At 36.0% G+C, this 24,007-nt stretch overlaps 1 protein-coding gene across 5 annotated transcripts in view; it reads left to right on the plus strand.

Annotated features, from left to right (window-relative positions):
* Positions 1-260: 260 nt before the first annotated feature.
* LOC129057906 (protein FRG1-like) overlaps positions 261-24,007 on the plus strand; it is a 44,138-nt gene continuing 20,391 nt past the window's right edge. Inside the window, exons 1-6 of one of the 5 annotated variants that reach the window (XR_010136905.1) lie at positions 511-918; positions 2,774-2,843; positions 11,711-11,836; positions 12,616-12,673; positions 16,840-16,944; positions 17,734-17,859. Coding sequence is in view for 3 of the 5 variants with exons in the window: in XM_063715351.1 (XP_063571421.1) it covers positions 391-626; positions 2,774-2,843; positions 16,840-16,944; positions 20,129-20,220 (503 nt within the window). In the remaining 2 variants the exon portion in view is untranslated. Of the gene's footprint in view, positions 919-2,773; positions 2,844-11,710; positions 11,837-12,615; positions 12,674-16,839; positions 16,945-17,733; positions 18,521-20,128; positions 20,221-24,007 lie in introns of those variants that run through there. The other 4 variants (XR_010136906.1, XM_063715352.1, XM_063715351.1 and 1 more) reach the window with 4 other exon arrangements.

The raw sequence follows: 24,007 nt of genomic DNA on the forward strand, positions 1-24,007 counted from the left end.
GTGCTTCATTCTATTTTAGGGTATTTCCTGCTTGTTTCCTGCACACACAGTCGCGCGAGGCACAGCCCCGAGTGACCCGCGCACAAGTGGCTCACGCTTCCAGAAGCGCCGCCGCGAGACAGCGAGGGTAACCTGAGCCGCTTCCCGCCCCCGCGGGGACCGTAGCCAGCCCGCATCTCTAGCGGGAGGCGGTTCCACAGCGCGCATGGCAGCCCCAAAACCATCAGCACCGGCGCCTGGGGCGGGCTTTCCCCACCTCTGGGAGGCATGAATCCTCAGGGGCTCCTCGAGAGGGCGCCAGGGAGCAGATGCGTGCGGACACCTTTCAGCCCTCTGCAGCCGCTGTAGCTCCCCTCCCCCCCCCTCCACGCCAGAAATCCGGAAGTGGAAATGTCAGCCATTCAGCGTTTGGGTGAAGACGAAAGGAGGTTCTGGACAGACGTACGCTTTCAGGGAGTGTTTACTTCACCTCCACTTCTGTTCCTCCCCGCCCTGGTGCTGCTCCGGGTCACATTCTCGTCCTGGGCCAGCTTCAGCCTCTCTGCGCAGAAGTCTCCCGGAGCCATGGCTGAGTACTCTTATGTGAAGTCTACCAAGCTTGTGCTCAAGGGAACCAAGGCGAAGAGGTGGGTCCTGCAGCTCCGGCGGGAGCCTCCTCAGTTCTTTTCGGATGCACTCCATCCCCGCGAATCCGGTGGAAGCCGTGGTCTGGAGAGCCGGCTTCGTGGCCTCCCAGGCTTCGCCCTGACCCTTTCTGGGCTGGACGGAGGCCAGATCGCAGTTCCTGGCGCCTGTGCAGACAGGTGCAGCCTCCCGCGCAGACGACCCTGGAAACAGGATAGATGGTCGGGTGATCCGTGGACCTGTACCCATGAGTTTCGGTCCCCTGAGGCATCTCTCCAGGCCTCTGCCTGTTGGGTCTGTATTAGTCTGATCTTGTACTTCATGATAATAACTTCCTTTATTAGGGATTATTCTTTTCTCCATTGTCTCTTCTTGGAAAAATTATTGATTAATTTTTTCTAAGCTAATATGTAGAGTGAAACCAGGATGAATCACCCAGTGGTTGAGGTGTATATGGGCTTTGATAGGGATATGGGATGGAACCTGCATTCTGTCATTTACTAATTTTGTAATTTGTGGCAAATTGCTTAATATGTCTGAACTTTCATTTACTCATTAAGAGATCAAGTATCTTTGTACCTCCGTTTACACATTTATACTTTCAGACCATTTTTTATACCTTTAGAAGACTGTGAAGATTAAATGAGAGAACATACATGCAGTAAATAAATTGAGCCAAATGTGAGGAGGAGGTCGTAGTGGTAATTTATTAGCTCTTTAGGAGAAAAGTACCTGTGCATTCATATCCCCGCTTCTTTTTTAACTGGCAGATTTGCCTGAGGTTGACTGTACATACAAATATTGAGCATTTCCTCCTGGCCTCCGTGATAAATAGAGGTTTTGATATTGGTAGGCGAGATGGAAAGAAAGTATCAAGGAGTGAGCTGAAGCCACTGCCCTTGAGAGCCCTTTCAAGGAGTCTGGCCTCATGAAGATGCCAGAACAAATGCAGGTATATCCCGAATGAATGTTAGATTTTTACTCTGTGAATTTCCGGTGAGGAATGGTGAGTTATCTTCTGAAAACTTTATGATGAAAATGCAGGCAAGAGTGTCTTAAGAATATCGTAATAATCATAATTAATGCTTATATGGCACTTTCAATGTGCCAAGAAATTGTTGTAGGCACTTTGCACATTAACTTTTTTCAAATCGCTCTTGGGTTTTTATTTTTTATTGCGATGTAATTCATAATTATAAAATTCACCCTTTTGTACAGTCAGTGGCTTATAGTATATATTCAAGAGGTTCACCACTGTCTAGTTGATCAGCATTTTCATCATCTCAGAAGGAAATCTCTTCCTACCCATTAAAGCAGTCACATCCCATCCTCCCCCTCTTCTAGACCTTGGCAACCACTAGTCTGCTATCTATGTGAAATTGCCTATTCTGAATATTTCCTAAGAAATCATGCAACATGTGGTCTTTTGTATCTGGCGTCTTTCACTTATAACATTCTTCAGGTTCATCATTGTTGTAGCGCTTGTTCCTTTTTATGGCTGCGTAGTATTCCATTGTATGGATGTAACATTTTGTTCATCCATTCATCAGTTAATGAACATTTAGGTTGTTTCCCCTTTTTGACTATTGTGAATAATGCTAGTGTGAATGTTCTTACATAAGTATTTTTGTGGGTGTATGTTTTCATTTCCCTTTGGTATACATACTTAAGAGTAAAATTGCTGGGTCATATGGTAACCCTTTAACTTTTTGAGGAATCACAAACTGTTTCCTGTAGATGCTGCATCATTTTACATTTCCACCAGCAATGTGTGAAGATACATATTATCTCTTAATCCTCACAATAGCCTTAAGAGTTAAGTTATTATCCTAATTTTTTAAGTGGGGAAACTGACTCACAGAGAGATTCGGTACCTTTTCCAAAAATTACAGAGCTAAGAAGTGACAGAATCAGGATTTAAAATCTGGCAGTGTGACTCTACAATCTGCTTTGAACTTTAACATAATATGTACAAAGCATGAAGCCAATTCTCAGTACTGTATTTAAGAGGGCATAGCAATGTAAGTCTCCTTAAATCAATAATTTATAAATGAAACAGCTTAAAGACTTCCAAGTTTCAATCTTATGATATTTATTTATCACACAAATCAATATACCTGAACTCATCTATATAAATTATGTCCTGTAGTAAGAAGAAAAAGAGCAAAGATAAGAAGAGAAAAAGAGAAGAAGATGAAGAAACCCAGCTTGATATGTTGGTGAGTCAGTTTTCAGTGTTTTATTCTGAAAAAAGTTAACATTTCTTGAGATCTCATTGAAAATATTTTCCTAGATAGAAATTTATGATGTATTCATATTTGTCTTAAAGTGCTTAAATATTACCTACAGTTGCAAATTGCATTTATTCTTTAGCACAGTAGATGCTACTGATACCTTTACTTCATTGTCAGAACAGAGCACGCGAGAGAAGAATTACAACTCTCTGACTTACTAGGCACCATTAGACTGCTTAATAGCTGCAGATTCTGATACATAATTTTAAAGACTTAATGTAAATGTTATTCAACCAAATATATTTTACAAGTTATTTTCTTTGAATATATATACATTTTAGTTGTAGAAGTCAGTTGCCTCTTAAACAAAGTATCTTCACAGGAAAAGTCATTATTTTGTGAACTCTGAAATGAATGAAAATTTTAAATACAATACCAGGGTAGCCTGTAAATGATACTAGAAATAAACTGACCCAAACACACTTAACCATCCTGTTTTCCATTTAGCTGTTTCCATACTTTTTTTTCTCTCTCTTAAAACTTGGCAAGTTGTATTTTGAAACTTCATAAATTATGGGAGCTTTAAAAATATATAAAATATGGAATGGTATAAAGCTAATGTTCTGGAAGAATCATTGCTTTTGAAATTGCAAATCAACAATTCTAAAATTAAGGTAAATATCTAGGGTGGATATGTAGATGTGGAATTGCTGTGTCAAAGGATAGGTGAATGTTTATATAAGAAATTGCCAAAAATTTTCTAAAGTAGTTGTGCTATTTTAGCCTCCCACCAAGAATGAATTAGTTCTCCACTTACATCCTTGCCAAGAGTTGATGGTGTTATCAGTCTTTTCTCCCAGTCTGAGTTTTACATTTTCAGTTTCTTAATGGTGGTTTTTGGATGGACAGCTTTTTTTTTTTTTTTTTTTTTGAGATGGTGTCTCGCTCTGTCACCCAGACTGGAGGGCAGTGGCGCGATCTCGGTTCACTGCAAGCTCCACCTCCCAGGTTCACACCATTCTCCTGCCTCAGCCTCCCAAGTAGCTGGTACTACAGGCGCCTGCCACCACGCCCAGCTAATTTTTTGTGTTTTTAGTAGTGACAGGGTTTCACCATGTTAGCCAGGATGGTCAGAAGCTTTTAATTTTTATAAAGCTTAGTTTATTTTTTTATTTTATGGTTACTGCCTTATCTCTTTGATCTAAGAGATCTTTGCTTACCCCAAAGTCAGGAAAATATTCTACATTGCCTTTTAGAGGCATCACAGTTTTAGTTTTTACATTAAATCTGTCATTAATCTCAAATTAATTTTTGGCATGGTGTGAGTTTGGTTTCAAGATTTACTTTTTTTTTTTTTAAACATCTTGATAGCCATTTGTGCCAGCACCACTGATGTTTCCTTTTTCCATTAATCCAGTTTCATATCTTCATAAAAAGTCAATTAACTTTCTATGTATTGGTCTATTTCTGGACTCTGTTTTATCGATTGTCTGTTTTTCTTTTGGTATATTTCTCTTGATTGCTATAATTTCATGAAGTCTTGAGATCAGGTAGTGTGTGTACTCCAACTTTGTACTTACTATTAGTTTATTAATTTCTACCGTGAAGCCTGTTGGATTTTCTCGGAGAATTGTATTGAGTCCAGATCATTTGGGGGAGAATCAACATCTTAATATTGAGCCTCAATATTTCATAATTTTCAATGTAGCAGTCTTGCATGCCTGTTTAAAACTTTATTCTTAACTATTTTATAATTTTACACTACTGTCAATAGAAGTTCTGAATTTGATTTTCCAGTTGTTTGCTGTCAGTATATAGATATACAGTTGATTTTGGATAGTGACTTTTTAGTCTGATAAGTCTGTTTCCCTTATTACTTCTAGTGGTTTGTTTATATAGGAAACGAAGGAATTTGCAATTATGTTTCCTGTGACTATCGTTTTACTTCTTTTTTTTTAATCCTTATGTCTTGTCTTGCTTTTTATTGGTTTATTATACTGTCCAGGACTTCTATAGTGTTGAACAGAAGTCATGAGAATGGGCATAATTGCATTGTTTCCAAGCTTAGGCAGAAAGCTTTCAGTAGTCCACCATATGGTATGATGTCTGCAGGATCTGCAGAGAAAACCTTTATCAAAATGAGGACATTCCTTTTAAACTTTGTTTCTTGGGAGTTTTTATCATAACGATGGTTAATGCTGTCAAATGTGTCTTTCTGTATCTGTTGAGATGATTATACAACTTTCTTCATTCTGCCAATGAATTACATTGGTTTCATTTTCAACTTTTAAACTAACTTTACATCCCTGAGATAAACCCCACCTGGTTGTGGTGCGTTGTCCTTTGGGATATTGCTAGAGTTGATTTCTAGGTGTTTTTTTTTTTTTTTTTAAGATTTTTATATTGGTGTTGATGGGAGATATTGGACTTTTGTATCCTTTTCTTGTAATGTCTTTATTTGATTTTGGTGTCAAGGTGATATTGGGTGTCAGAAAATTAGATGGGAAGTGCTGTCTCCTTCCCCGTTTTTGGAAATAGCTGTGTAAGATGGGTATAATTTCTTCTTTACATGTTTGACAGGATTTACCAGTGAAGTCATCTGAACCTAGAGGGTTTTGTTTGATTTGGTTTTAATTTTTTGTGGGAGAATTAAGATTTTTTAAGAGATATTTTCAGATTTTTCGGTTGTCAGTTTTGATAATTTGTGTCTTTTAGGAAAATTTCATTTCATCCAAGTTGTTGGATTTATTGGCATAAAATTGTTCAAAATATTCCTTTAATATCCTTTTAATGTCTGTAGAATCTAATCTGTATTGCAGTCTCTTCATATTGGTAATTTGTGTTTTTTCTATTTTTTCCTGGATCAGTCAGTCTAGCTGGAGGTTTATCAATTCTTTATAAGATCACTTATTTTAGATAATTAATGATCTTTTAGTACAGGGGTATTCAATCTTTTAGCTTCCCTGGGCCACAATGGAAGGAGAAGAATTGTCTTGGGCCACACATAGAATACACTAATGATAAGCTGATGAGCCAAAAAAAAAAAAAGGAAAAAAATCTCATCATGTTTCAAGAAAGTTTATGAATTTGTGTTGGGCTGCATTCAAAGCTGGCCTGGGCCACATGCAGCCCTCAGGTTGGACAAGCCTGTTTCAGTGTTACTTATTTTCTCTTTTTATCATTTTCTATTTCATTTATTTTCAGTCTTTTTTTCCTCCCTTTAACTAATTTTCAGTTTACATCGCTCTTGTTTTATTGCTTCTTAAGAAGGGAGTTAGATCTCTTCATTCCATGTTAATTTTAGTTATAGTCAACACATTTTGTTTCATTTTGATTCCATTCAAAATATCTCCAAGTTTTCCTTGTGATTTTTCTTTTCATGGACACTTGAGTTATTTAGAAATGTATTGTTTTTAATTTCTACTACATAGAGATATTGTAGGTATGTTATTGTTGCTGATTTCTAATTCATTTATAGTATAGTTGGAGAACATACTTTCCTAGTGAATTTCCGTGTACACTTGAAAAGAATGTGTATTCTGCAGATGTTGGTTCAGGGTTTTTTTAATTTTTATTTTTATTTTTTTTTGGAGATGAAGTCGTGCTCTGTTGCCCAGCAGGCTGGAGTGCAGTGGCACGATCTTGGCTCACTGCAGCCTCTGCCTCCCAGGTTCAAGTGATTCTCCTGCCTCAGCCTCCGGAGGAGCTGGAATTACAGACACCTGCCACCATGCCTGGCTAATTTTTTTATATTTTTAATAGAGGTGGCATTTCACCAAGTTGGCCAAGCTGGTCTCAAACTCCTGACCTCAGGCGATCCACCCGCATCAGCCTCCCAAAGTGCTGGGATTACTGACGTGAGCCGTGTCACCCGGTGATTCAGTGTTCTTTAGATGTCAGTTAGATCAACTGGTGGAGCTTGTGACTATGCACATCTTCTGTGTTCTTACTGATTTTTTACTCATCCTACAATGTATTGAGAGTTATGTTAAAATCTCCAACTGTAATTCTAGATCTGTCTACTTAAGCAGTTTTTGCTTAAAGTATTTTGAAGCTGTCATGTGTACTCATTTAGGATTGTTAAGTCTTCCTTATAAATTCAGTCTTTCATTTTCATAACATTTTAACCTTTATTTCTGTTAAATGTCTTGATGCCTAGTGAAATTATTTGACCAAACTTTTGCTCCTGTCAAGCCTGGGCCTTTGTTAGTTTGTGCTTATTTATTAGGTTTTTGCCTGTAGACTTAGACAGTGACTCTTACTCTAGGAAAGGTTCATCCTCACGGGCCTCAGCCACATGTTCTAGGTATATTTGATGAGTTCTCTCCACTCTGCTATGTCCCAAATTTGTGTGATCTCTGGCATCTCCAGTCAGCCCTCAGAAGTGCCAGCCACTCTGCAGAGGCCTTGTGGAGCCTGCCTGCTGTAAGCACTCCCCCCAGCCCTTGGCCCCAGACCTGCGGAGAACTTTTGCATACTCTTTTGAGGCCTCACCTGTATGTAGTTCCCTCTTCTCCAGTACCTTATTCTATAAACTTCAAACATGTTAGTACTGCAAGACTCAGCTTAGTGACAGTGACATTGCCTCATTTTTGGAGGTCTCTACCTCTCTCTGTGTGGTCAAGAAACTGCCATTGGGCAGAAAACAGAAGTGTGTGTGAGATTTGCCTCCTGTGTTTTCCTGTTCTCAAATATCACAGTCCTGTTCTGCCTGTGTTCCAATCCCTGAAAACAGTTTTCTCAAATATTCTATCCAGTTTCAGTTTTCTTGGTCATGGTGGGAGGGCAAGTCCATCTTGGCTGGAAGAGGAAGTCTTTCTTCGTCTTTTTCTCTTTGTCCTTCTACCTTCTTTGGCAATGTGGATTTTCTAAACTTGCCGTATAAGTAAGCATGTGCCTATTTGTGAAGGGAAAGAAAAAACCCTTTAATTTTTTAAAGCTGTTCTGTTGGTTGCTCACAAGGATCTGAAGGGATTGGTAAATAGGATGAAAGAAATTCTGTCTTTCAAATGGAGAATACCATGTGTGACATTAATAAAAATGAGCATGTCTGTAAGCAAGTAGTTTCACTGAGCTCTGCTAGATTCAGAAGCAATTGAACTTACAACATCGTAGTTTGCAAAACACAGATTTGATTTACCCAGGAACTATAGTTAAGTAAGCTATGGGTTAATAGAAGGTCTGTGAAGGGTACTTAGACTACAGTAAGATTGGGGAAGAAAATTCCATTTCCAAATCTAAGCTATATCATTCCTTTGTGCCAAGCACATAATGAAGGCAGATATTTAAGAGGGCCCTTAGCACAGAAGCACTGGGTTAGTCAGAAGGCGAGGTGAGCTGTCACACAGCCTTGATGCTAGAATTAGGGTGCCCTGGTAGTATCTTATCAGCCATGACACTGGTGCATGGGGACTTTTTTTGTTTGAGACAGGCTCTTGCTTTGTTGCTCAGGCTGGAGTGCAGTGACATGATCATGACTCAGTGCACGCTCGACCTCGTGGGCTCAAGCAATCCTCTCACATCGGACTCCCGAGTAGCTGGGACCACAGTCTTGTACCACCATACGCAGCTAATTTCTTAATTTTTTTGTAGAGATGGGGGTCTCCTTTTGTTACCTAGGCTGATTTTGAACTCCTGGGCTTAAGTGATTCTCCTGCTTCCTCCTCTCAAAGTGCTGGAATACAGGCATGCCAGACATATGTAAACATTCTAAACTATATGAAAATATGTGAAAAGCTTTGTTATGCATTGTGAGACAACACAGCGGGAATATTTCACCATCTTCCTCAGGTTTAAAAGGAAATAACTTTAAGCATTTGTCTAAATAGCAAGTAATGTTTCACAGTGGATTCTCTTAAATTAAGCTTGAGCGTCTGCAGCATATACACAGCTTGAGCTGTAACCTGACGTAGAGACAGGCAACTTCAGTGCCCACTGTTCTTAGGATCCACTGCTTTTTCACAGCTAAAACACCCAAGTGGCACTGTTAAGTATTATGTTACTTTAGTCGTTAAACATATAAGCATACCTCCAAAGGTTGAATGTAGGCCACTTGCAGAAAGTAAGCAGAATGCTCATATTTAATTCTTGATGATACTGTGTTTAGCTTTCTTATTCTTTGAAATGCCATTGAGAAAAAATACTGGCATCTACACAAAGTAATTTCTTTTTCAGTTGACAATATTATTAGTAATGTTATTGTATCATTTCCCTACTTGGACAGAGTGTGAAAATTTTGAGGAGCTTTTCTGCCAGAAATTTCTTCATTTGCAAAACATTAATGAGATATTATATTTAAATGATTTTATTTAATAATAAGTGTACTTGGTGAACGTGGCATAGAACATACAAAATAAAACTAATTTTAAATTATTAACTATTACATTTATAAGAAAGACTTGCTAATCATACCACTGTTCATAATGATTCTGAATAAAGCATTATTTTTTTTACTGAAAACAATTGTAGCTATAACTCAATCATCTAAATTGTCATTAGTTTTATTGCTTTCTAATCCTCTTTAGCTGAAACTTTAATTTTGATTAATTTTCTTTTTCTGCATTGGTTTTGTGTGTGTGTGGAGGTAAAATATACAGAATATAGAACTTGCCAGTTTTTCTATTTTTACGTGTACACTTCAGTGGAATTTAAGTACGTGTACCATTTTACCTTAACACCAGCATTGCACAGGGTTTCAGTTTCTCCACATCCTGCCCAACATTTGTTTTTCTGGTTTTCTTGGTTTCTGTTTTTTGTTGTTTTGATAATAGCATTCTAATGGGTGTGAAGTGGTATTGCATTATGGTTTTGATTTATATTTCCCTAGTGACTAGTGATGTTGAGCGTCTTTTCGAGTGCTTATTGGCCATTTGTATATCATCTTTGGAGCAATGTCCGTGTATATGCTTTGCCCAGTTTTGAATTGTGGTATTTGTCTTTTTGGAGTTCTCTTTATAGTCTGGATATTAATTCCTTATAATGTATGTAGTTTACAAATATTTTCTCCATTCTCTGGGTTGCCTTTTACTCTGTTGACAGTGGTTCTTGATGCACGAAAGTTTTTAATTCTGATGAAGTCCAGTTTGTCTATGTTTTCTTTTGTTGCCTGTGCCTTTGATGTTCTAAATAAGAAATCATTGCCAAATTCATTGTCGTGAAGCTTTTACCATTTTCTTCTAAAAGTTTTCTAACTTTAGCTCTTACATTTAGGTCTTTGCTCTATTTTAAGTTACTTTTTGTATTTGGTGTTAGATAAGGGTCCAACTTCATTTTAGCTACAATTTTATGTATTTTAAACTTGATTATGAAAAGCATGAAGTGTTTAGTTGAATAGAAAATTTTGTGCAGTGGAATTAACTGAATCTTTAAAACCTTTTTATTATGGAAATATTTAAACTAATCCACACATAGAAGAATATAATGAGTCCCCCATGTGCCCAGACCCCAGCATTAATTATCAATATTTTGCCAATCTCGTTTCATTTACATACACACCCCCACACACGTTTTTTCCTAGAAAATTTTAAGTAAAATCACAGATATTATGTCATTTTACCCATAATTACATAAATGTACATTTCTTAACGTGGTATGTCTTTCTCTCATCACCTGTTTTGTTCTTTACTTTTATACGTTATACTATGTCATTATCAGACCTTGTAAAATTAACGAGAATTCCTTAATATGTCATATCCAGTTAATGATTGACTCATTTCTACTCCTGTTGAAGTACAATTTAGGAGGAGGTTTGAGGATATTTTTTAACATTAAGATATAAACTTTTATAACAACTGGTAAAATAATTGTTGCTAGAGTCTAACATTTCTATTGGTAAATTGGAAATTAGTATACATAGACATAGATTCTGCTCATTTTGCTTTCAATCTAAAATCATAGTTAAGATTACTGGCTGGGTGCGGTGGCTCACACCTGTAATCCCAGCACTTTGGGAGGCAGTGGTGGGTGGATCACGAGATCAGGAGTTCTAGACCAGCCTGGCCAATGTGGTGAAACTCCGTCTCTACTAAAAATACAAAAAAAAACTATTCGGGCATGGTGGCAGGCTCTTGTAACCCCAGCTACTCGCGAAGCTGAGATAGAGAATTGTTTGAACCCAGGAGGCGGAGGTTGCAGTGAGCCAAGATCACGTCACTGCACTCCTGCCTGGGTGACAGAGTGAGACTCCGTCTCAAAAAAAAAAAAAAATTACTATGCTAGAAAGTCTTCCTGTAGAGGCATTTTTAAGAAGCATTATGATAGGCACTGCCTCTGGAAAGCAGGCGTGAATAGATGCCTGAGATCTATCATGAGAGAGACCATTCTTCATATATCAATTTTTACCTTCACATGTTGCCTTTTGTTTTGTTTTGGTCTTTTTTTGAGAGAGGACCTTGCTCTGTCCCTCAGGCAAGAGTGCAGTGGTGTGACCATAGCTCATTATAACCTTGAAATCCTGGGCTCAAGTGATCCTCTTTCCCAGCTCCCCGAGTAGCGATAACAGGCATACACCCCCATGCCTGGCTCTATGTTGCTATTTTGTATTTTAAAAACCTAATCCTGACTGTGCTGGTAGTCGCATGAATCTGTGCACATACATGCAAACAAGTACATGTAAAACTAGTGAAATCTGAATAAGCTTCATGGATTATATCAATGTCAGTTTCCTGATTCTAACAATGTATGATACTTATGCAAGATGTCATCATTGAGACAAAGCGAGTAAAGGATATGTGAGATCTTCATAGTATTTCTTATGACTGCAAAATAAAAAGATTTTAAAACTAAGTTATAATAACAAAGAACTCTGTGTCAAAACTAAAATATAAAGTTGAAATATCAATTTTATTTTTTAGGAATCTGGTGGACAGTAACAAACTTTGGTGAAATTTCAGGAACCCTAGCCATTGAAATGGATGAGGGAACCTATATAAAAGCACTCGACAATGGTCTTTTTACCCTGGGAGCTCCACACAAAGAAGGTTTGTGTCTGGAAGGGAAGATCCTGCCGCAAGTGTAGATTTTAGGACATTCATTCACTTAGGCCAAACTCTAACTAGTCTCAAATGTTTTTCAAAGGAATGGAACCATTGCTTTTGATTCTTCCATTTTTTTTAATTCCTTAATATTTACCAGCCATTGGCAAGTCCCTCTTTCTAATATAAGTGTTTGAAAACATTCCGTATAGTTCCAGAAGAATATCTTTGGAAATCAAAACAATATGAATAATTAATATAGTAAGTGGAAAGAAAAAAGAAAATCTATTTGTGTCAAATATGTTTGAATTTCTTTTTTATTCAGACCTATTACCAAAACTAACCTGCGTGCATTTAACAATTTGAAGTTTCCTCATTTTCTTTAGCCCATTAGAGGAAGCACTAATGAGATACGAAGTAATTAGAAGATAAAAAGCAGTACCATTTGGTCAGCAAGGCCATACATTGAATAAATGAAATCATTTAGCTTTTTTAAATAAGTGCTTATTTATGACTGTATTTTAAAACATAAAGAGAAGCTATCTCAAAAGTTATTAAATAAGCATTATATCACCCTGTCTTACTCAGTGTATAAAATTAGCACTGTAGTTAAAAGAAGGTAAAATAGATCTTGATTCCAAAGATACAGTATTACAGTGACTTCAGTATATCTGAATATTCTTACATTTAATTGCAGAAGAAAATAGCCACTTTTTTAAAGAAAATAATGTCTTTATATTTATAGCAAATGTCAAATTTATTTTCAAATGTTTTTTCTCCAATAGTTGATGAGGGCCCTAGTCCTCCAGAGCAGTTTACGGCTGTCAAATTATCTGATTCCAGGTGAGCTTATGTTGTAATATAATTAGTAAGCAGTTATTTTAAAAATTTAATTTTATTCATTAAAAATTTTAGTATCTGTCTTAAGCCCATGGTAATTTTGATATAAAAAATGAAATAGCTTTTTTGAAAAGTAGATTTTATGATCTACTTTTAGTGGATTTCCTATCAATATATAATGCTAGGCTGGAAAAAAGATATGTAAGTTAAAAAATGAAGATTAGTAATTTCTCACACCAAATAAGATAGATTAAAAAAAATCAAATAGTACAAAACCTGGTTCACTGTTGCTATGATATTTAAACTCACTGTTTGGAAGTCTAAAGACAAACAGGAAGACTCAAAAAAAGAATATTGTTGAAACCAGCAGAGAATGTTACAGCATCATAACGACAGAAAGAATATTTTTACTCACTATTTTTACAGTATTTTATAAAGTAGCCATTTTATTCTCACCTTGTGCAGAAGTATAGAATGATTCTTTGGATAAAAGATACTGAAAGTGAATTTACATATTTTAGTAATTGGTTACATCAACATGATAATGATTTCTGTTATATAATCATTAACGTATAAAGGAGTAAAAGTTAATTCTGGCATCCAAGGAGATTCTTGGTAAGGTAAAAGTAATCATAATTTTTAAAAATCACATTAAGATGATTATTTCTATACTTTCTTTGAAAGTCTGATGAGTAGGGTGAAAGACAAAGAATAAAAGCAGAGGAAGAAAAAATTCAATAGTTTTAAACTGCTTTAAAATTATAAACAAAAGAGGATTATAAAGAAAATTAACTGACAAATGAGGAAAATATTTGCAACAATCTTAATAGGCAGTGAGTTCTTACTCTTCACATGTATCTTGTATAGAATTCATAGCACTGAAGACCCCAGTAGAAAAACTGCAAACAATCAGATCTGAATAGAAAAATGGGCAAGGGACATTACCAGATAATCTAAAAACTAAAAAGGAAAGGAAAAAAAAAACAGTTGTTATTCTAGTTAACTACTAAAATGCAAATTAATAGAATACTGCTTTTTCCATATCAGGTTTTCAAGTATTTTTTTGGAGTCATAATATTTAAAAAAAAATCCATGATACAAAACATACTGTGGTAATTTGGGGTAAGAATGTAAATGGAAGCAACATTTTCTGGAAAACAGTTTGATGACATAAAGTTTTAGTAATTTATTATTGAAGTTTATAACTAAAGAGATATAATTGAAGAATGATGAATTTTGAAAATATTTTTTATGTAATATATAACGTATAATGTTTATATTAAAAAAGCAAAATATAAAACTAAATTTAAAACTGCACTGTCCAATATGGCAACAACTAGTCACATGTAGCTTTTTTTTTTTTTTGGAAGGCACAGAGTCTCACTCTGTCACCCAGGCTGGAGGGCAGTGGTGTGATCATAGCTCACTATAACCTAAAATTTCTGGGCTCAAGCACTCCTCCTGCCTCAGCCTCCTAAGTAGCTGGTATTACATGTGCACACCACCATGCCCAGCTAACTTTTTAAATTTTGTGTAGAGATGGGGTCTCACTATGTTGTCAAGGCTGATCTTGAACTTCTTGCCTCAAGCAATTTTCCCATTGCCTTCCCAAAGCACAGAGATTACAGGAGTATGTCACCACTCAGCCACATGCATCTTTTGAACACTTGGAATATGTCCAGTCTGAAGTTTTAGATATGTACACAATCACACACATACACATATCATGTTTTGATGTCCTATAATTAATTTTCTCTCAGTTTTTAACTTTCATCTATCTTACTAATGTACACAATTGCCCTGAAATCTGGCTATGAAAAATATCTTGGTATAAATTCAGATGAACTTGTTGAGCGTTCAGATGCAATTGGAACAAGAGAACAATGGGAACCAGTCTTTCAAAATGTAAGTGCTGTTATGGTTTATAAAAACTTCCTGTTAGTTTAACAGAAAGTCTGTAACAGTCAATCATAATATATTTAAAAAAAAGTAGGATGTAATAGTATAATACATTAAACTGGAATAAATCAGTAAGAACATAGAGCCTTAAAGAGATCTCAAAATAGAGTGCAACAAAAATAGCATTAGTACGTTTCCCCACAATTATTTCTGTATACTCTTAGTGCCTAGATGTGGATCTCATTTCCATTGAAGAACCAGTCAATTTTAGGTCACAGAGTAGGAAAACAGAATAGTTTCTAAGTATCTTCTTTGTAGCAGAAATCATGGATGCTTTCAGAAACATTACAGACTGTAAGTGAACAGTGGACCTAGCTAAGACCAAGTTGTGACAATTTGTGTATAAAATATAAATAGTAATAATTCATTAAAGTAAATTATCTCTAAAAGACTTTCAGTTCATCAGCTTAAAATAGTTTATGAAAAGATGGTTTTAATATAAGAAGAAAAAAGATGATATACTAATTCTTAATTTTAGTAAGTAGACAGTTGTAGCGTATGGATGTTTTGTTAAATCTTTGTTGATACGGAATACATAATTTCCTTTTTCTGTTTGTGTGAGAAGTAAAGATTGAACAAAAATATGTGAGTGTTAAACTGTCTTTAAAAAGTAGATAACTATATCAAAAACAGTAAGGACCAGTGGGCACCACGCAGAACAAGCAAATAGAAGATAAGCTCAGCTTTTGAGTAGCAGCTTTGGTAGTATACAATAGTGAACTGAAAATAGGAACTCAGCAGTGTTTTCTAAGATGACAGATTAAACAAACTTCCCACCAGAAAGAGGTAATCACTTAGACTAATTTCCTCATCTCCTAGGATAAATTCTTAAGTCAGTGACTTGAAAACTATTTTGACCCAATCCATTGATAAATGCATTTTTACATTGCAGCCAAGCACATACATATGTGAAACTGAAGTAAGAGTTGTACTTAACAATACTTACTTATCCATGTGTTATGCACCTTGATATTTCTTATTCTCTTTTACCCCTTCCTCTGTGTGTCTGTGTGTATTCCTTTTCCTCCCCACCCACCCAATACCGTTCAGTAAACACTGCGTTGATTTCATTACCTGCTAATGTGTTGCAATCCCTTTGAGATGATCCTACTAGTTATGATGAGAAGCTTCTAATAAAAGTTACACCAGTAGAAAATGCCAATATTTCATAAGACCAAGATGATAACTTAGATAGAACTAATAATACAACACTTTAGGAAAGTTCATTGCATTTTATTTTTAGGAAGGACACTAACTTTCAAAAATTTAAATTTAAATGAAAGAGGGTCTTAAAACTCTATTGCAAAAAGGACTCAGCTGAATAATCTGTGGCACAGGTTTAAATCACCTTGGACCACACCGCCATGTTCCAGGGCTCACCAGGAGCCATCCAGATGAGAGACCACCCAGCCCTTGTGACTTGACTAAGAAATTAAATACATGTTATCAGCACGTTTTTAACTGGATGTGATACAAATTTAACACATTTTGAAATCATTGTATTTATAAATATTTTGTCTAAATGTTATGGTATTCCAAGTTTTCCAAAAGAATCAACCAAATACAGGTTATAAATAAATGTTATATTTGTTACAGGAGTTAAGCTAACCAAATTTATAACCCAGATTTAGATACACAAGAAAATCAGTTTTTAAAGTTTTGTTTAATAGAAAGCAGTGTAATATATCAAACATTAAACAACTAAAAATATATAAGAATATTTATTTTCACACACAAAAGTCCCCCAGACATTGATTCTTAAATTCAAAACACCAAAGGCATTGTATATACCTTTTCATGTTTTCTAATTGTGAAGAAAATAAATTTTACTTAAAATGCTAATATTTGAATAAATTATGCATTCATAATTATGTTCTTGTCTTTAAAGTTAATTTTTGAAATAGAACTAAATCAGCTTTATCTTCAGTAGATCTTTTAGAAAGGAAGCAATCCCACCTCATCTAATTAGAATTTAGTCCTACTAGGAAGATACACTGCAAATGTTTATTGTGGTAATCTTTGAATAATAAAATGAAAGGTGATTTTGGTTTCCTTTTCTATATGTTCTTGTATTATATTTTTCAGGTTTTTCTCTAAGTTCTTTTCTGTGATTTTTAAATCAGGGAGGAAAAATTAATTCAGTCTAAACACTTAATGTTTCTTCTACAAGAAGTATCCTCATGGCTATTTTGTTATTTTGTTTCACTTAGGGGAAAAAGGCTTTGTTGGCCTCAAATAGCTGCTTTATTAGATGCAATGAAGCAGGGGACATAGAAGCAAAAAGTAAAACAGCAGGAGAAGAAGAAATGATCAAGGTAATGATGACATTTTATAAAGATTACTGCTTTCACACATGCGATGTGACTGTATCTCTTCAAAATGTTGTCATTTACTGTCACTTTAAAGATTTATTTAATAGCTTTTTATAATGTGGTGTTTCAAATAGACTTATTTTTAATTATAAATACCATAGCTGATGGATTGTTTATACAATGTGGTAGAGAAATCAGTGCATCTAGGAGCTACCTTGCCATTATCTCCATGGATTAGTATCGTTTTTCTGGTAGTTCCACATGCTCTTTTTAAGCTTTCATTTTCTTATTTCTTCTATTTTAAAATCTAATTTTTAAAATAGATAACACGTACACGTGGTCCAACATTTTTAAAGCATATGAAGTAAGATGAAGACATATGCCTGCATACATCTTACTCACATGTGTCCCAGCTCCTGTTCCTCTTTCCTTTGTTTTGTTTTTTTATAGCCTCCTAAAATTTCTTTATAAACATATGAATATATTTATAATTTTCAACTGTTTTACACTAAAGGCAGCCTCCTCTATAGTCTTCTTGACTTTGATTTTTTTTCCTTAAAATTGTATCTTGGAGAGTTTTCTACCATTAGTTTGAATGTATAAAGTTTTCTCTTTTTCTTGCTTTTCCTCCCTTTCTCTCTCTCTCTTTTTTCACAGCCACATAATATTCCATTTTAGGGATATACCTTAATTTATTTAGCCTTTTATAGATGGAAATTTAGGCTGTTTCCAGTCTTTTGCTCTTATGAACAGTGCTGCAGTACATAACATTGAATATGCATCAATTTGTAGATGTGCGGGTGGACCTGAAGATAAATTTCCAGAAGCAGAATTACCAGGTCGGGGTATACGTGTTTGTATTTATGTAATGCTTGAGCTTCTGTGATGATAATCACGCTATGAAACATAAAAAATCATAGCAGAACTTCTGGGGCCTTATCCCTTACATTTTAAAAATATTTTTATTAATAGTACCCGTCTTCTTTGCATTAGGAGAAATACGAATCACATAAAACATGATTTTTATTTTATTTTTAAAATTTGTGTGCATCACTAAGCTGGAAATAAAAGTTGCTTATTCCAGGCTAAATTCCCTCATCCGTAGTCAGATGCATTATCCATTGCACCAGTGGCCTGTGCCCTCCCTAATCCTACTCTTTGTTTACATCATTGTAAAAGTTACACAGACATCTTCATATCAAGGTGAAATTCTAAATAATACTGTTAATATAACCTAGATAAATCAGGTAGTTAACTGGAATTTGATGAAAACATTTAAGGCTTAATTTTTTAGACTCACAAATGCCACTGATCTTTAATGATAAACATATAACAGGATGTGTCTAAAGAATAACTCCCCACTTCTTGACACATGATTTTTCTGTGTCTTGGGATTCCATCACTGTACTGACCATCGTGAACCTTGCTTTGTTTGTCTCTGTTGAGAATCACAGGTTGCATCCAGTCTGACCCATATTTGCTCTGTAAGGCATTGTGGGGGCCAGAGTGGAAGGCTCTAAGAGAGGGGGCAAATACCTTTTCTAAAATGCCCTTCGTTCTTATAATTAGAGCATAAAAATTTATGTTGCATTTTTCTCTACTACCAGTGCAATTTAAAAGCATCTATCAATTCTCTGTATGTGGTACATGTTAGATATCCGATCATATGTTTGATTTTCTTTTTAGAATAGCCTTGATTTCAGATAATTTCAAATCTAAAGCTCAAACAATTTCAATCTAAAATGTAGGTATTTTCCTACAGTTAGAGAAGTGAAATGTTATATTTTTTCGTTGCATGCATCCGGCACATGCGTTGTAGTCTTGAATTTCCATAATGCTCCTGTGAGGTGGATGTGAGCTCAGCCTTACAGACAGGAAGACAGCCCCTGACCCTCCTTACATCCTCGTGGTTTTTGTCAGTCAGTTCATGCAAATCACAGTGATTTCAAGGTATGGTAAGACAGGATGTGTACCCAGGCCCAGCTGACTCCAGAGGCCACTCTCAGTATTTCATAGCACATTGCTTCTCCGGATACAGGTCATTGAGGAAATGCAGACGGGTTTGTGACTTACATTTATCTTTACTTATTTATATTTTATTGCATCATGTTTAAATTATTTTTCATCTGGATATCATCACAAATGTGTTATTGAAGGTAGTTGTAAATATATGTGCAGTGCTTGGCACTTATACAAAGATACAAAGATACTTACACAAAGATTGCGTTTTTCACTATTTGAAGAAATTTTCAGACGAAATACAAAGTTTTCTGGGTCTCTTTGGTTAGTCAAGTACTTGGAAGCTCTGAACAGTGATTATTTAGGACTCTTTTCGTACCATTTGATTACAGGCTGTCCTACTCTCTGTCAGCCTTTCACCTTTATGACCTTGCCTTGTCTACCAGAACACAGATCCCTCTTACTAAATGTAGCATTGTGCTACAGGCCCTAGCAGGGAATGTTTTCAGGTCTGGGACCCCTCTAATCAAAACTGTCACAAAGATGTCATTGGCACAAACACGTTATTTGTCATCACTTTCTAAGCAGCACTGGAACTGGACTCTGGCCACAGAGATCCCTTAGGAGACATGAGTCCTTGCCATTGGCAGTTGCTCGTTCTGCGGGTGATCCTAATTGATGAATGCAGATCAATTAACTTATGACATGTGATAGTAAACATCTATGCAAACTTAAGAGGATATAAGAAGCTAGTAAAAGAGGTGGGTTCTAATTAATTAAAAACAAGTTGTGTAATGTTAAAAATTTTAATACTTTGGTAATAGTCTGTGCAATGTAAAATAGCTATTAAGCTTTCAATCTAAGCAAATAAACACTTGTCTACTAGGGATAATTTGATCCTAGTGTATTCACTTGGAGGACAAATTTAAATTAATGATTGCTTTATTGCCTAGCAGGATCTGATGTGTAAAATATTTCTGAAATAATTTTGTCTGTAGTGTTTCTGACACAAGGGCTATGGAGGAAGTATGTGATAGCACTTACTCATGTAGATTAGATATATGAAGTAAAAACACATACCCAGAACCAGTCTTTTTCTGAATATAGTTGCTCAGTTAATTTTTGCTTCTGCTTAAGAAATCATCTCGAATGTTCTTATGTGATAGGTAAAGTGGGGAAGGGAGAAGATAAACATATAACCCATTGGATTCTCTTTTCCAATATCTAGATTAGATCCTGTGCTGAAAGAGAAACCAAGAAAAACAATGACATTCCAGAAGAAGACAAAGGAAATGTAAAACAATATGAAATCAATTATTTGTATGTATGCTTTTCCTTTTAGACCTACAGATTTGATGTTGAAGTGGTTATCAAAGTGCTTTCAAAATAAATTACCTAATTAGCTGCGGATGGTGGTGCATGTCTGTAGGCTCAGCTACCCGGGAGGCTGAGACAGGAGGATTGTTTGAGCCCAGGAGTTCAAGGCTGCAGTGAGCTCTGATCACCACTGCATTCCAGCTTGTGTGACAGAGCAAGACCCTGTCTGAAAAAGTGAAAACTGATGGACAAGAAGAGGCAACACAATTTAGCTCTAGGACAGAGCACTGAGCTAAATGCTTTTCTTTTCTTGAGGGTTCAGTTTTCCTAATCATCCTACCAGCTCCCAAAGCTAGTCACTCGGGTTAGTCAATCTCTCTATTCATTCATAGAATGGGCGTGATGCCAGTCAAAGTCTGTGCTATGGCCAGGACACAGAGGACTGCAGCCAGCATGCGCTAATAGAAGTGGGGCCTTCTGCTACCCAATCAATGAGTGGCCCTCCTCTTGAGAGGTCATGAAGGTCATCTTTGTTGTTCAAAAGCTTCAGCTTATTAAAAAAAATACAATTAGATATGTTTTTCTCCCACAAGAGGGAGTCTCGCTCTGTTCTGAAGACTGGAGTGCAGTGCCACTATCTCGGCTCATCGCAACCTCCGCCTCCCAGGTTCATGTGATTCTCCTGCCTCAGCCTCCCGAGTAGCTGGGACTACAGGCACACGCCACTACGCTTGGCTATTTTTGTAGTTTTAGTAGAGACAGGGTTTCACCATGTTGGCCAGGCTGTTCTCGAACTCCTGACGTCGAGTGATCGGCCTGCCTTGGCCTTCCAAAGGGCTGGGATTGCAGGTGTGAGCCACTGCGCCTGGCCTACAATTAGACTTTTTAAATAAGTGAAAAAGAAATTAACAGTATTTATAAATTTAATAGTAAATATGTATATTCAGAGTTTGAGATATTTTTCAATGAAGACATTTTCTTTGCAGAAAGAAATTTCAGAGCTTCCAAACCCACAAACTTAAAATAAGTAAAGAAGACATTAAAATTCTTAAAAAGGCTCAGAAAGATGGATTTTTGCATGAGACGCTTCTGGACAGCTAGCTATTTATTTACTTATTTTCACTATTTTCTGTAGCCAATGGAAATGGCATGTAGAAAACCTATATTCTCTTAAATTACTGTAGTTTCCACATTTTTGTCTTTATTTCTGATTTATGAATGTGGCAATATTACCTAGAGAGGACATCATGAGTTTGGGAAAAGACTGTCAAGAAAGAATATCTAAAAATTATAACCGATTCTAAGTATATATTTTAAGAAATTGAGGTTTGACTGTATCTACTTCATAAATTTATCATTATCTTTTTATAATTATTAGAACCAGAGTTAGAAAAAAGCAGTTTGACTAATAAAAAAATTATGTGGATTCTGTTAGAGTAGTTCAGGTTCCTTAAAATAAGCACAGATCAACTAAAAAACTAAGTATAAAAGCTAAACAAGTGAAATTGAAGCAGTTTTATTGTAAGATTTGGAAGAGTGCAGGATGTTTATCATAGCACATTGTTAATACTTATTACTCTTCCTATGTAGACAAGTAATGTCCTAGATTTACCATATAGAAAAACAGGTAGAGACGTTTAGCTGTGAGTGTACAAGTATAAATAAATTAATTGCCAGATTTTGACAATCACCAGCCGCTCATTCAAGTCCTATGCTGCAAAATTACTCTTATCCTTTTTTTACATTACTTGATAAATGCAATGTTTAATTACATATTTCCTGTTAACTAGCTGGTAGAATTCATACCTACAGTCAGTAAATAATGTTAAGAATTTTTTCCAGCTGAGCAAATGAATATGTATCTAGTTGTAAGAAATCAAGAAGAGGATATAAAATATAATCAGGGTGTGGACTCTAAAATGGAATAAGCTCTATGTCCTGTAACTTTTCTCACTTGTAATAATACAGCATTCTCACCCTGTTAAAGGGAAATTTAGAGCACCCTTAAATTCTGGAATAATTAAAATTGCTATTTGGATTGAAAAAGCCGTTTGGCAACATTTATTGAATATTAGAAAATAACTTTTATAAGATTAGAATCTATTTTTTATAGAAACCAAATTTAAAAGTATACATATTTTAACATAAGTGTTTTGGTAAAACAATAATCAAAATCAGACACAGAGTATTAAAGCTTTTTATATTTATTAGTAGTTGAATATATATGGGATGTTTTACATAGATTAATTTTACTATTTTTCTTTGTTTAAACAAGAGAACCAAATTGAAAGCCGACACATACTGCAAATGACTGGGATTTTTGTTTCTGCCTTATCTTTTTGTTTTTTTTTTCTGAGTAAAATATTCAGAGGGAATGCTTTTACAGAGTTCTTGAATTGTTGTGAAATTATTGTTTAGCTAGTAGCTAGTTTAACCAGGATTAAACAAGTCTAATCAGGATTCTTCATGGATGTACTTTTTAGCTAACTACAGTTTTTCACATGGAAATGAACCTTACAGTACACACTTAACCTACCACAGATTTTTTTTTTTTTGGATTTCCTGTCCTGAAGAATGAACTGTACTAGAAACCAATTCTTTCTGCTCTACTTGTTGAATCTTTCTTACTGGATTGTATTCTTACTTTACTTTATACAATAGATGCTTAATCAGTGCCTTTAATAGGAAGTTAGAAACTCCAAATCCAATCAACAAGGCTTTGATTCTACCTCCTAAGTACTACCCAGATCACAGACAATCCAAATATCAGAACTAGGTGGCTGGGCAGAGAGGACAAATCATCTATTAGGGAGTGGGACAGAAAGTGGAAACACTATAAAGGAGCAAGTAGGCTCAGAAAAGAGGCGAGAGTAGTACTGGGGAAACTCCCTACTGAGGACAGGTTTGCCAGAGTGGATATGTATGTGATGCTTTTGTCCTCGTGGACTGGAATGGAAGCTGATAAAGAAGTTCTGATGCTACGTGTTGCTTAGGTCTGCTTTGTTGTAGCCTGTCTCTTTCAGAGTTTCTAAACACAATATTCCTGTGGCATCTAACGCCAGTGAGAGCTCCAAATCCAGGCTGTGTATCACATGCCATGGGAAACTCTGCCTCAGGACTGAGGTTGGTTCAAGCATCTGGATGATGTCAAAAGCACACGTTGTGTGTTGGCCTAACCTGAAAGACCCTATCTAGTTCTAGCCTTTAAATTAGCTCTGTCACCAAATCTAGAGTTACATGGCATCTGTACAATCTAGGTAGCTGAGGCATGGGATCAGCCCTATAAAGGAGCTTTTGGAGCTTTTGTTGTAGGTCTAGCTTCAACTTGGAACTCCAGTTCCAATACCTGGACTTTCTCTCATCGTGTGTTCTGATCCTTGGATTGGGAACAAAGTAACCACTCTGATCCCACAAAGCAGTGGTTCTGGTTCCCAACTGGTGACTGTTTTGCCTCCCAGGGGACATTTTTGCTTTTCACAACTGGAATACGGTGTTAGAGGGTAGAGGCTAGGGATGCTGCGAAGCATGTGGCAGAATCCTGTTACGCCCAGAATGCTAACAGTGCCAAGTTTATGGAGCCTTCCCACCCATGGGCTTGGTCTATTCCTTGCTTTTGCCAGCCCCCTAACCCTTAAACACAACAGTTCAAATCTATATGCATAAGCATCTCCTAGGGACCTGAACGTTTCCAATATCGACTACTGAGACCCATCCGTAGAGATGCAGGCTTAGGAGGTCTAGGATTGGGCTCAAAATTTGCATTTTAACAAGTACTCCAGGTCATTCTGAA

The sequence above is a fragment of the Pongo abelii genome, chromosome 15, assembly GCF_028885655.2.
Source record: "Pongo abelii isolate AG06213 chromosome 15, NHGRI_mPonAbe1-v2.0_pri, whole genome shotgun sequence".
Lineage (NCBI taxonomy): Eukaryota > Metazoa > Chordata > Mammalia > Primates > Hominidae > Pongo > Pongo abelii.